Here is a 14,423-nt window from a genome sequence, read left to right on the forward strand (position 1 = left end):
CCTTCATGAAATCCTCCCCACTCCACCAAGAGTGTCTTTCCGCCGTCCACCTAACCGTTGTAACCTCTTAGTTCATCCCTATGAAATCCCCAAACCACCTTCCCTACCCTCTGGCTCCTACCCCTGTAACTGCCCCATGCACCCTCCCACCACCACCTACTCCAGTCCTGTAACCCGGAAGGTGTACACGATCAAAGGCAGAGCCACGTGTGAAAGCACCCACGTGATTTACCAACTGACCTGCCTACACTGTGACGCATTCTATGTGGGAATGATCAGCAACAAACTGTCCATTCGCATGAATGGACACAGGCAGACAGTGTTTGTTGGTAATGAGGATCACCCTGTGGCTAAACATGCCTTGGTGCACGGCCAGCACATCTTGGCACAGTGTTACACCGTCCGGGTTATCTGGATACTTCCCACTAACACCAACCTATCCGAACTCCGGAGATGGGAACTTGCTCTTCAATATATCCTCTCTTCCCGTTATCCAGCAGGCCTCAATCTCCGCTAATTTCAAGTTGCCGCCACTCATATCTCACCTGTCATTCAACATCATCTTTGCCTCTGCACTTCCGCCTCGACTGACACCTCTGTCCAAACTCTTTGCCTCTGTATATGTCTGCTTGTGTCTGTATGTGTGTGTGTGTGTGTGTGTGTGTGTGTGTGTGTGTGTGTGTGCGCGCGCGAGTGTATACCCGTCCTATTTTCCCCCCTAAGGTAAGTCTTTCTGCTCCCAGGATTGGAATGACTCCTTACCCTCTCCCTTAAAACCCACATCCTTTCGTCTTTCCCTCTCCTTCCCTCTTTCCTGACGAAGCAACCGCTGGTTGCGAAAGCTAGAATTTTGTGTGTATGTTTGTGTTTGTTTGTGTGTCTATCGACGTGCCAGCGCTTTCGTTTGGTAAGTCACATCATCTTTGTTTTTAGATTAAATTATTTAACAGTTACATTGCAGACCCATACACATTCCCTGATACACTTACACATGGAATAACCTATCTGAAACCTAAAGATCAAGCAGACAGAGCAAACCCAGCTAAATATCGCCCCATAACATGCCTACCAACAATATACAAAATATTAACTTCAGTCATTACACAGAAATTAATGACACATACAACACAGAACAAAATTCTAAATGAAGAACAAAAAGGCTGCTGCAAAGGAGCACGAGGATGTAAAGAGCAACTGATAATAGATGCAGAAGTGACATATCAAGCTAAAACTAAACAAAGGTCACTACACTATGCATACATTGATTACCAAAAAGCTTTTGATAGTGTATCCCACTCATGGTTACTACAGATATTGGAAATATACAAAGTAGATCCAAAATTGATACAGTTCCTAAACATACTAATGAAACATTGGAAAACCACACTTAATATCCAAACAAATTCAAATAATATCACATCACAGCCAATACAGATTAAGCGTGGAATATACCAAGGAGACTCATTAAGTCCTTTCTGGTTCTGTCTTGCTCTGAACCCACTATCCAACATGCTAAATAATACAAATTATGGACATAGTATGACTGGATCATACCAACACAAAATCACACATTTGCTATACATGGATGATCTAAAGCTACTGGCAGCAAGAAATCAACAACGCAACCAATTACTAAAGATAACAGACGTATTCAGCAACGATATAAATATGGCTTTCGGAAAAGACAAATTTAAGAAAAATAGCATAGTTAAGGGAAAACACACTAATCAAGAAGATTACACATTGGATAACCACAGCAACTGCATAGAAGCGATGGAAAAAACAGATGCCTATAAATATCTAGGATACAGGCAAAAAATATGAATAGATAACACAAATATTAAAGAAAAACTAAAAGAAAAATATAGACAAACACTAACAAAAATACTGAAAACAGAATTGACAGCAAGAAACAAGACAAAAGCTATAAATACTTATGCTATACCAATGCTGACCTATTCATTTGGAGTATTGAAATGGAGTAACACAGACCTAGAAGCACTCAATACACTTACAAGATCACAATGCCACAAATATAGAATACATCACATACATTCTGCAACAGAAAGATTCACATTAAGCAGAAAGGAAGGAGGAAGGGGATTTATTGACACAAAAAACCTACATTATGGACAGGTAGACAATTTAAGAAAATTCTTTATAGAACGAGCAGAAACTAGCAAAATACACAAAGCACTCACTCATATAAATACATCGGCTACACCACTGCAATTTCATAACCATTTCTACAACCCTTTAGATCACATAACATAAACAGATACAAAGAAAGTAAACTGGAAAAAGAAAACACTACATGGCAAGCACCCGTATCATCTAACACAGCCACACATCGATCATGATGCATCCAACATATGGCTAAGAAAAGGCAATATATACAGTGAGACGGAAGGATTCATGATTGCAATACAGGATCAAACAAAAAACACCAGATATTACAGCAAGCATATTATTAAAGATCCCAGTACCACAACAGATAAATGCAGACTTTGCAAAAAACAAATAGAAACAGTAGATCACATCACAAGCGGATGTACAATACTAGCAAATACAGAATACACCAGAAGACATGACAATGTAGCAAAAATAATACATCAACAACTTGCCATACAACATAAACTAATAAAACAACACGTTCCCACATACGAGTATGCACCACAAAATGTACTGGAGAATGATGAATACAAATTATACTGGAACAGAACCATTATAACAGATAAAACAACACCACATAACAAACCTGCCATCATACTCACCAATAAAAAGAAGAAATTAACACAACTAATCGAAATATCCATACCCAATACAACAAATTTACAGAAGAAAACAGGAGAAGCGGATGTACAATACTAGCAAATACAGAATACACCAGAAGACATGACAATGTAGCAAAAATAATACATCAACAACTTGCCATACAATATAAACTAATAAAACAACACGTTCCCACATACGAGTATGCACCACAAAATGTACTGGAGAATGATGAATACAAATTATACTGGAACAGAACCATTATAACAGATAAAACAACACCACATAACAAACCTGCCATCATACTCACCAATAAAAAGAAGAAATTAACACAACTAATCGAAATATCCATACCCAATACGACAAATATACAGAAGAAAACAGGAGAAAAAATTGAAAAATACATCCAACTGGCTGAGGAAGTCAAGGACATGTGGCATCAGGATAAAGTTGACATTATACAAATTATACTACCAACCACAGGAGTCATACCACACAATATACACCAGTACATCAATGCAATACAGCTACATCCAAACATATATATACAACTACGGAAATCTGTAATTATTGATACATGTTCAATTACCCGAAAGTTCCTAAATGCAATGTAACGTATACTGTACAGTTAAAAGGAAGTCACGCTTGATCAAGGTCCACATCACTTTCCATTTTTAACCAGACATAACATATGAGAAAGGAAAAAAATAATAATAATAATGAAAAAAAGAGAGGGAGGGGAGTGTTAAAGGAGATTACGTCCAGAAGGGTGTCAGGTTGCAACGATGTGTTGGAGGGCAAGTTCCCATCTCCACAGTTCAGGGAAATTATTATCAAGTGGAAGAACCCAAATAGCCCATGTGGTGTAACAAGCACTGAGGTCACTCAGATCTTGCTGTATAGCACGTTTAGCAACTGGGTAATGACATCTTCAAAGTGGACTGGTCTCAATCTTCCCCTGAACTCTGGGGATGGAAACTTGTCCTACAACACTTCCCTGCATTCAGGCATACTCCTGGTCTTAATATTTGTTAACACATCCCCCCCCCCCCTCTCCCACTCATATAATGTTCACCGTGTCCTCCTCATATAGTATCGGAGCTGGAGCTGGCACAATGCTTACTTTTGTACTATCTCTGATCTACTCCCTTTGATCCCCCACACCCTTTCATCTTCATTTACACTCACCTTCACTACAGGTGAGTCTCTCTCATTCTGAGATTTGAGTGACCTGCCCTTCCTTTTTTCATACTGATAAATACATTTTACAGTTACTGGAACTTAGTCATACCTTATTGCCATCTTTCTTAAATTTACTTTGTGGACCATGTTTTGAACTTAATTAGCCTAAAATGTATTATTATTTATATAATTAAGCAAAAACACAACAAGCTACAACTAGTACAAGTTAATGTGAAACATACATACTGATTTTGAAAGACAGACAACAGTATAATTAAAAACTACTATTTTCTTCTGCACACCTTCTGAAATGTGAATATTCTTATGTATCCTATCATAAGAACTTAGGCACATCTTACCACTATGTAACAATAGAGTCACACTGAAAAGTGTGTGTGTGTGTGTGTGTGTGTGTGTGTGTGTGTGAGTGAGTGAGTGAGTGAGAGAGAGGAGTTTTAGCATGACTACAGTTAACAAGGAGTCCAAACCACTTGCCATTTTTCACACAGATAGTGCGTTATTGGATGTTAAAGAAATAATAAGCGAGGGAAAAAAAGGTCCTAGGACCAACTGGAGATACAACATTGGACTTCTGGACTTTGAGTCTGGCACTTACACCATGAGTCACCAAAATCAACATTAAGCAACATTAATTCACGGTTTCTTATTTTCTTGAGGGGAATTTGCCATATACAAATCAATATCAGACCGCTGCTTCACTGTAATCAAAAAGGTAATGAAATAATTAGAAAACTAATCAGTTTTACTAACCCAACAAAAATTTCAGTTTCTGAGCTGTCAGCATGACTATTGTTACTTCTTTCTGCACATGCAGTACAGGCAGGCAGCTCTAATTCAGTCCCTTTATCTGACACCTGTGATGTAATGTTCACTATCCGTAGCAGTTGTCTCATTGACTTCTCTGAATCACTGTCATTTATGTATGCACTTGGAGCATCTGTTTCAAGTAGTTGAATTGCTGTATTTGGACGGCTCTCTGTTTTTTGTGAGGAGACATTAACTTCTTTCGAAGACTCAGCTGCCTTCTTTGAAAAGTCTGTTTCGAGATGTTGCAAGGCTTTATTTGAAGGACACGCTCTTTCTTCTGAGGAGACATTTGCTTCTCTTAGAGTGTCACCTGAACCTGCCTTCTCTGAGGATTCACCTGTTATTTCTGGATGACTGGATTCTGAGGAGACATTTGCTTCTCTTAGAGTGTCACCTGACTTTGCCTTCTCTGAGAAGTCACCTGTTATTTCTGGATGATTATTTTCTTCCGAAAAACCTTGTCCAGTCGCCAGGGGATCTTTTTCTTTTATTAGACAGCTGTTCCCTGCCTGTGGCAACTGCCCATCATTTTCTCCTAGTTCGCTTTCTCTATGAAGATTTCCATCTTGAACACAGGTTTCCTTCTGTATTAATTCTGCATCCTTTTCTGGCACAGAAACACCCAAGCCACTGTCAGCAATAGCCTTTCGACGTCTCTTCTTTTTGGGTGCCATTGAGATAATACCTGTAACAACGGGAAGTTCAGGATGGAATAACACAATATGAAAAGGATAGATTGCTACTCATCATATGGAGGAGGCATTGAGCCATAGACAGGCACAGTGAAAAAGATTGCTACACATTTAAGGTTTTGGACAAAAAAGCCCTTGTTCTAAAATAACACGCAAACACACACACACACACACACATACACACACACACACACACACACACACGCGCACACGCGCACACACGCACACACGCACACACGCACACACGCACACACACACGCACACGCACACGCACACACGCGCGCGGCCACTGTCTCCAACGGCTCGACTGGCATTTACATAATATATTACGTACTTACTTACTTACCTACAATCTTTTCTTCAAAATTGACTTGAAAGTTTATAATTAATAAATTTAATGTTGACGACCTCAAATAGCAATGAAATTGCGTAAGTAAATTTCAAAATAAATCCCACACTTTAAAAATAATTAAGTTATTGGAAAAATAGTGATGTTAATATTATTCGTGTTATTAAATCTACATGAAATGTGAAATAATAAATTTGAATTTTTTGTATTGTATAACAAATTTATGAAGTGTATCTTGCGATCCTTTCCTTAACTATATCGACAAGTACCATATTGAACTAAAGATGAGCCACTGATCAGTTCCGTTACAACACAAAACTAAAAATTGGAAAACATTGAATTCAAACAGAAATTAAAAACTCATTGTCTACAAACTGTCAGATTATGTACAGTATTTAAAAACTTTAGCTCAATTTATGTTTCTTTGATTGGAAACATCTTTCTAAATACTCGTCTGACCACAACAGATCTCTGTGTAAAGCTAATGTCTTCTGGTGACACTCTATTCCTACATACACTCAATTCTTAGTGATGGAATTCTTTTCTAGGGATTATACGTAAAAAAATATGGAGTCATTTTTTAAACCACAGAAAAGGGCTGTAGCAATAATAATCAGAAGTAGTACTCGGGCACTGTAAAGAACTGTTCAAAAAATTGTGTATCCTTACTGTACAAAATGAGTACTGTATTTACCAAATAAGTTTGGTACCCAACATAAAGGTAACAGGAAGCGAACCCCCTACCACAGAAAGCAGTTGCTGTATTAAGGTGGCATGCTTGCACACAGCATCTGTCTTGTCACAGTGCAAATTAGACAACAATGAAAATAAAGTACACACAAATACCAGCTTAGGTGTTATGATCATTAAGGTGAGGTGTGGCAAACTATGTTAAAGGTATGAACTGTTCTCTGAAACTAACTCAGAGGACAACGACTGACTAACCTAATAGTAAGTCTGGTCTGGCTCTGGTGTTGGTGAAGTTCTAACTCTGTTACTAACACAGCTGCAACACTCAGCATATCCTGCAATATGGTGCATGACTGCAGCAACATGACAACTATCAGATGACTGTTGGATGACTGATAATAACTGATGATTGATGGCAACTGTAAGCAATCGGTGACTGGCCAACTCATGTTACATCCATGGTTGGTGGATGAATCTCAAGTTGCGAACTATTTGTCTGTCAGGCAGAATCAGGATGTAGGCCCCGTTATCAGTGCCCTCTATGGTGCCAAAGCTTAACTTAGGTGTATGGATGGGATTATCTACATGAGTTACAGCAGAAGCATAATATGGTTCCCTGTTACGCACACCCTCTGTGGCGATTAACCACAACTATGCAACACCGCATGACTGACCCTGCCATGTGGCGCTCTCTGCGTATATAGCTGTGTACCATATCTGTTGGTGGACACAAAAGCAACCATTTCAGGGAAAACATTACGTAATATTTCACGAACAGTTCTATTCAAAATCATGGAACAAGAGCCTGTTAAGACAGACTTCTTGAGGAAAAAACAAACAAAAAACTCAAAGCAGCATTTTCTTCCAGAGAATAAAACTGTAAAATAAACTGCCAAATCAGGTGAAAAAATTACTAAAAGAAATCTCTTAACAGGCAGCAGCTACAACATTCTTCATAAGTAATGCATACTACACAATTAAAAATTACTTAGAAGACTCAGAATATGGATTAATAATAAAAGGAGCCAACTACAACATCCTGTCACATTACAGTACATGAACACAATGTAATGATCCTGGAAGAAAATCATTTGGCAAGCTCTATAGCACCTGTCAGTAATATCTTGTCATTCTCAACCTCTCTCTCATCAAGGGGGGATGCTAAATCTGTTTTTCAAGTGGACTGAGGGGAGGATATGAAGATGTTCACAGCACTGTATGTTTACAGACCTGGTGTCAGTTTTCTGAAGGGGCATACCAGCAGGTCCATGGTTTAAGAATCATCAGTGGGCACCCTAATGTGCACAGCAACAAAGAGCAAAACTGTGTTTTTTTTTTCTTTTTTGTTTTAAAACATTAGAAGTAGTTGTTGTGGTGTTTAGTCCAAAGACTGGTTCATGCATTTCTCCACACTACTCTATCCTGTGCAAGCCTCTTCATCTCTGAATAACTGTGGTAAACCAAAACCATTTGAACCTACTTACTGTACTTGTCTTTACATCTACATCTACATCTACATTTCTACTCCGCAAGCCACCCAACGGTGTGTGGCGGAGGGCACTTTACGTGCCACTGTCATTATCTCCCTTTCCTGTTCCAGTCGCGTATGGTTCGCGGGAAGAACGACTGTCTGAAAGCCTCTGTGCGCGCTCTAATCTCTCTAATTTTACATTCGTGATCTCCTCGGGAGGTATAAGTAGGGGGAAGCAATATATTCGATACCTCATCCAGAAACGCACCCTCTCGAAACCTGGCGAGCAAGCTACACCGCGATGCAGAGCGCCTCTCTTGCAGAGTCTGCCACTTGAGTTTGTTAAACATCTCCGTAACGCTATCACGGTTACCAAATAACCCTGTGACGAAACGCGCCGCTCTTCTTTGGATCTTCTCTATCTCCTCCGTCAACCCGATCTGGTACGGATCCCACACTGATGAGCAATACTCAAGTATAGGTCGAACGAGTGTTTTGTAAGCCGCCTCCTTTGTTGATGGACTACATTTTCTAAGGACTCTCCCAATGAATCTCAACCTGGTACCCGCCTTACCAACAATTAATTTTATATGATCATTCCACTTCAAATCGTTCCGCACGCATACTCCCAGATATTTTACAGAAGTAACTGCTACCAGTGTTTGTTCCGCTATCATATAATCATACAATAAAGGATCCTTCTTTCTATGTATTCGCAATACATTACATTTCTCTATGTTAAGGGTCAGTTGCCACTCCCTGCACCAAGTGCCTATCCGCTGCAGATCTTCCTGCATTTCGCTACAATTTTCTAATGCTGCAACTTCTCTGTATACTACAGCATCATCCGCGAAAAGCCGTATGGAACTTCCGACACTATCTACTAGGTCATTTATATATATTGTGAAAAGTAATGGTCCCATAACACTCCCCTGTGGCACGCCAGAGGTTACTTTAACGTCTGTAGATGTCTCTCCATTGAGAACAACATGCTGTGTTCTGTTTGCTAAAAACTCTTCAATCCAGCCACACAGCTGGTCTGATATTCCGTAGGCTCTTACTTTGTTTATCAGGCGACGGTGCGGAACTGTATCGAACGCCTTCCGGAAGTCAAGGAAAATGGCATCTACCTGGGAGCCTGTATCTAATATTTTCTGGGTCTCATGAACAAATAAAGCGAGTTGGGTTTCACACGATCGCTGTTTCCGGAATCCATGTTGATTCCTACATAGTAGATTCTGAGTTTCCAAAAACGACATGATACTCGAGCAAAAGACATGTTCTAAAATTCTACAACAGATCGACGTCAGAGAGATAGGTCTATAGTTTTGCGCATCTGCTCGACGACCCTTCTTGAAGACTGGGACTACCTGTGCTCTTTTCCAATCATTTGGAACCTTCTGTTCCTCTAGAGACTTGCGGTACACGGCTGTTAGAAGGGGGGCAAGTTCTTTCGCGTACTCTGTGTAGAATCGAATTGGTATCCCGTCAGGTCCAGTGGACTTTCCTCTGTTGAGTGATTCCAGTTGCTTTTCTATTCCTTGGACACTTATTTCAATGTCAGCCATTTTTTCGTTGGTGCGAGGATTTAGAGAAGGAACTGCAGTGCGGTCTTCCTCTGTGAAACAGCTTTGGAAAAAGGTGTTTAGTATTTGAGCTTTACGCTTGTCATCCTCTGTTTCAATGCCATCATCATCCCGGAGTGTCTGGACATGATGTTTCGAGCCACTTACTGATTTAACGTAAGACCAGAACTTCCTAGGATTTTCTGTCAAGTCGGTACCTAGTATTTTACTTTCGAATTCACTGAACGCTTCACGCATAGCCCTCCTTACGCTAACTTTGACATCGTTTAGCTTCTGTTTGTCTGAGAGGTTTTGGCTGCGTTTAAACTTGGAGTGAAGCTCTCTTTGCTTTCGCAGTAGTTTCCTAACTTTGTTGTTGTACCACGGTGGGTTTTTCCCGTCCCTCACAGTTTTGCTCGGCACGTACCTGTCTAAAACGCATTTTACGATTGCCTTGAACTTTTTCCATAAACACTCAACATTGTCAGTGTCGGAACAGAAATTTTCGTTTTGATCTGTTAGGTAGTCTGAAATCTGCCTTCTGTTACTCTTGCTAAACAGATAAACCTTCCTCCCTTTTTTTATATTCCTATTAACTTCCATATTCAGGGATGCTGCAACGGCCTTATGATCACTGATTCCCTGTTCTGCACTTACAGAGTCGAAAAGTTCGGGTCTGTTTGTTATCAGTAGGTCCAAGATGTTATCTCCACGAGTCGGTTCTCTGTTTAATTGCTCGAGGTAATTTTCGGATAGTGCACTCAGTATAATGTCACTCGATGCTCTGTCCCTACCACCCGTCCTAAACATCTGAGTGTCCCAGTCTATATCTGGTAAATTGAAATCTCCACCTAAGACCATAACATGGTCTCCCTCTGCCATTTTTACCCTTCAAACTGCCCTCCAATACTAAACTGATGATTCCTTGATGTCTCAGAATGTGTTCTATCAACTGTCCCTTCCTTTAGTCAAGTTATTCCACAATTTTTTTGCTTCCCAATACTGTTCAGTACCTCCACAGAAGTTAAGCGATTTCTCCATCTAATCTTCAGCTTTCATCTATAGCTCTACATTTCAAATGCTTCTATTCTCTGCTTCTATTATCTGAACAGCTTATCATCCACATTTCATTTCTGTACAAGGCTATACTCCATATAAATGCCTCCAGAAAAAGACTTCAGCACTTAAATTTATTTTTGATGTCAACAAATTTCTCTTCTTCACAAATGCTTTTCTTGTCATTGTTATTCAACATTTTATACCCTCTGTACTTCCATTATCATACATTATTTTGCTATCCAACTAGAAAGCTTCATCTACCACACTTTATGGACTGTAAGGCGCACTTTTTTCTTCAAAAAGTTCTCCAAAATTCAGGTGCATCTTACAATCAAAATTAATATAAAAATGTCCACTGTTTGATTTAAAATTTCTGCCAGTTTTAAAAATGGCCATATATTTGATGCTGCGAAAAACCCATATCTATCTGGCAACAGTGGATTCAACTGGCAGCAGAACTGTACTGATGCAATGAACATGAGTTCAGGGGATTCACAGGTTGCTAACACTGACTACCTCCTGCCCTGCCATCACAAACCCAGAAAACAGTCTAACCTATGATGCATCACTGCAGTCTGTGGTGCCAGTGAACTTAAACTGAAAGTGATTTGTGTTTTTGGTACCAGTACAATATTTTTGTTAGTAGCTAGTTTCGTAATGAAAAAATAATGAAAGTTATTCATATGATGCGGGCTATAAATTGAAGGTAACAGCACATACAGAACAAGGAAACAGAGCAACTGAGTGGCATTTTGGCCCTCCACCAACACAAAAAATCATTTGTAATTGGTGGGCTAGTATAGAAGAACTGAAAAACGTGAGGAAGACGAAATGTGCAAATACAGGACTGAATGCAAAATAGCAGAAACTGGAAGATGATAATTTTAGAAATCAGTTCGGTTTTATAAATGAAGATTTTTTAAATTGGCTTTGCAATCTAATATTAAAAATAATAAAAATGTTAATTTTTTAAAGAACTGTTTAAAAATTCAGGTGCATCTTATAATCTGTACAATACGGTACTACTTTTAGTATATCATTTCCTAATCTAATTTTGTCAGCATTTTCCGATTCAATTAGACTACATTCCATTACCCTTGTTTTGCTTTAGGTAATGTTCACTTTATATCCTCCTTTCAACATGCTCTTTATTCCTTTAAACTGGACTTCCAAGTCCTTTGCTGCTTCTGGCAGAATTGCAATCTCCTATGCAAACTGTGAAGTTTGTATTTCTTCTCCTAGAACAGTAATTACTACGCCAAATTTTTCTCTGGTTCCCTTTACTGGCTGCTCAATGTACAGATTGAATAACATCAGGGATAGGTTACAACCCTGTCTCACTCCCTTCTCAACCACCATTTCACTTTCATGCCCTTCAACTCTTCTAATAGCTGTCTGGTTTCTGTAAAATTTGTAAATAACCTTTTGCTCCCTTTATTTTACCTCCACTACCTTTACATATTTAAAGATTGTATTCCATTCAATATTGTCAAAAACTTTCTTCAAATCTACAAATGCTATAAATGTAGGTTTGCTTTCCTTGGCCTATCTTCTAAGATAAGCCATAGAGTCACTATTGCCTTGTGTGTTCCAATATTTCTCAGGAACCCAAATTGATCTTCCCTGAGGCTGGCTTTTACCATTTTTTCCATTCTATTGTAAATAATTCATGTCAGTATTTAGCAACAATTATTTTTTAAACTGATAGTTCGAGCACCCCCTGATCTAGGGGTAGTGTCTGTGACTAGTAATCGAAAAGTCCTCGGTGGCGGCTTATAACCTCACTACTGCTTAAATTTTGAATAAAAATCATCAGCAATTGTGGCCAAAGACTTCTGGCATAAGAAGTCACCCTCATTCTGCAAATGGCCTTGTCAAAGAGGGCATAGGAGCAGACAGAGGTTAAGGGTACTTTTTGTACTTAGGGTGCAAAACTGTCCCTAAGGGCAGAAGAATCAGCAATGATCAATGACATGAGGATGCAGAAGGCAATGGAAACCACTGCATTGAAACACACAACATATATCCATATATCCACAGGACATATGGCCTATAACTGAAAAAGTATCATGATGATCACTCCATTGGCGAAAGATTCTGGACTCCCCATTTCGATCTCTGGGAGGGGGCTGCCAAGCGGGAAGTGATCATATGAGAGAGAGAGAGGGAGAGAGAAGGAGAGAGAGAGAGAGAGAGAGAGAGAGAGAGAGAGAGAGAAAGTTCTACACATCGAGGTGTGGAATGGCAGAAGTTTGAACATGGTAGGAAAGCTAAAAAATCTGGAAAGGGAGATACTAAGGCTCAATCTAGATATAGTGGATGTCATCAAAGTGAAACGGAAAGAAGACAGGGATTTCTGTGTAATACTAGCAGCTGCAGAAAATGGTATATTGGGAGAAGGATTAATTATGAATAGGATGGTAGGACAGCGAGTGTGTGACTGTGAATTTCGTGATAGGAGTTCTCTCATTGGAATCGACAGCAAACTAATATTGACAACGATAGTACACCTATACATGCCAATGTTGTAAGCAGAAAGATGAAGAGAGAGAGAAAGTATATGAGGATAATGAACAAGTAATTCAATACATAAAGAGAGATGAAAATCTAATAGCCATGGGAAATTGGAATGCAACTGTACAGAAAGGAGTAGAAAAAAGGAATACAAGAGAATATGAGCTCGGTAATAGTAATGAGAAAGGAGAAAAACTAACTGAGTTCTGCAATAAATTTCAGCTAGTAATAGCAAATTCTCTCTTCAAGAACCACAAGAGGAGAAAGACTTATCCTTAGAAAAGGGCGGGAAATATGGATAGATTCCAGTCAGATTACATTGAGGTCAGGCAGAAATTCCAAAATAAGATATCGGATTGTAAGGTGTACACAGGTGCAGATATAGACACAGACCTCAATTTAGTAATGATGAAAAGTAGGCTGAAGTTTAAGAGACTAGTCAGGAAGAACCAATGCACAAGCAAGTAGGATAGAGAGGTACTGAGGAATGAAGAAATATGCCTGAAGTTCTCAGAGGCTACAAATACTGCAATAATGAATAAATCAGTAGGCAGTTCAGTTGAAGAGGAATGGACATCTCAATAGGGCAAACACAGAAGTTGGCAAGAAAAACACAGGTACAAGAAAAGTAATTGTGAGGAAACCATGAGTAACAGAAGAAATACTTCAGTTGAGCGATGAAAGAAGGAAGTACAAAAATGTGGAGGGAAATTCAGCAACACAAAAATATGAGTTACTTAGGAATGAAATGATTAGGAAATGCAGGGAAGCTAAGGCGAAATGGTTGTTTGAAAAATGTGAAAAAACAAAAAAAGAAACGATTGTCAGAAGGATTGGCTCAGCATATAGAAAAGTGATAATAACATTCAATAAAATTAAAAGCAGGGCCGTAACATTAAGAGTGCAATGGGAATTCCAATATTAAATGCAGAGGAGAGAGATAGGTGGAAAGAGTACACTGAAGGCCTCTATCTGCAGAAGAACTTGTCTGATGATATGGTAGAAGAGAAACAGGAGTCAATAAGGTATCCAGTATTAGAATCAGAATTTACGAGAGCTTCGAGTGACTTTAGATAAAAAAAGGCAGAAGGACCAGATAACATTCCATCAAATCATGGGGGAAGTGGGAACAAAATGACTATTCACACTGTCGTGTAGAATTTATGAGACTGGCGACATACCACCAGACTTTTGAAAGAAACATCATCCACACAATTCTGAAGATAGTGAGAATCACTGCACAATCAGCTTAACAGCTCATACATCCAAGTTGCTGACAAGAATAATATACAGAAGAATGG

The 14,423-nt window shown here is 39.2% G+C and overlaps 1 protein-coding gene across 1 annotated transcript in view; it reads right to left on the reverse strand.

Annotated features, from left to right (window-relative positions):
• LOC126175654 (uncharacterized) overlaps nucleotides 1-14,423 on the reverse strand; it is a 145,610-nt gene that overhangs the window by 112,035 nt on the left and 19,152 nt on the right. The window contains exon 2 of the mRNA XM_049922555.1: nucleotides 4,726-5,467. Coding sequence (XP_049778512.1) covers nucleotides 4,726-5,456 — 731 coding nt within the window. The 5' untranslated portion in view covers nucleotides 5,457-5,467. The remainder of the gene's footprint in view (nucleotides 1-4,725; nucleotides 5,468-14,423) is intronic.

The sequence above is a fragment of the Schistocerca cancellata genome, chromosome 3, assembly GCF_023864275.1.
Source record: "Schistocerca cancellata isolate TAMUIC-IGC-003103 chromosome 3, iqSchCanc2.1, whole genome shotgun sequence".
In the NCBI taxonomy this organism is placed as follows: Eukaryota; Metazoa; Arthropoda; class Insecta; order Orthoptera; family Acrididae; genus Schistocerca; species Schistocerca cancellata.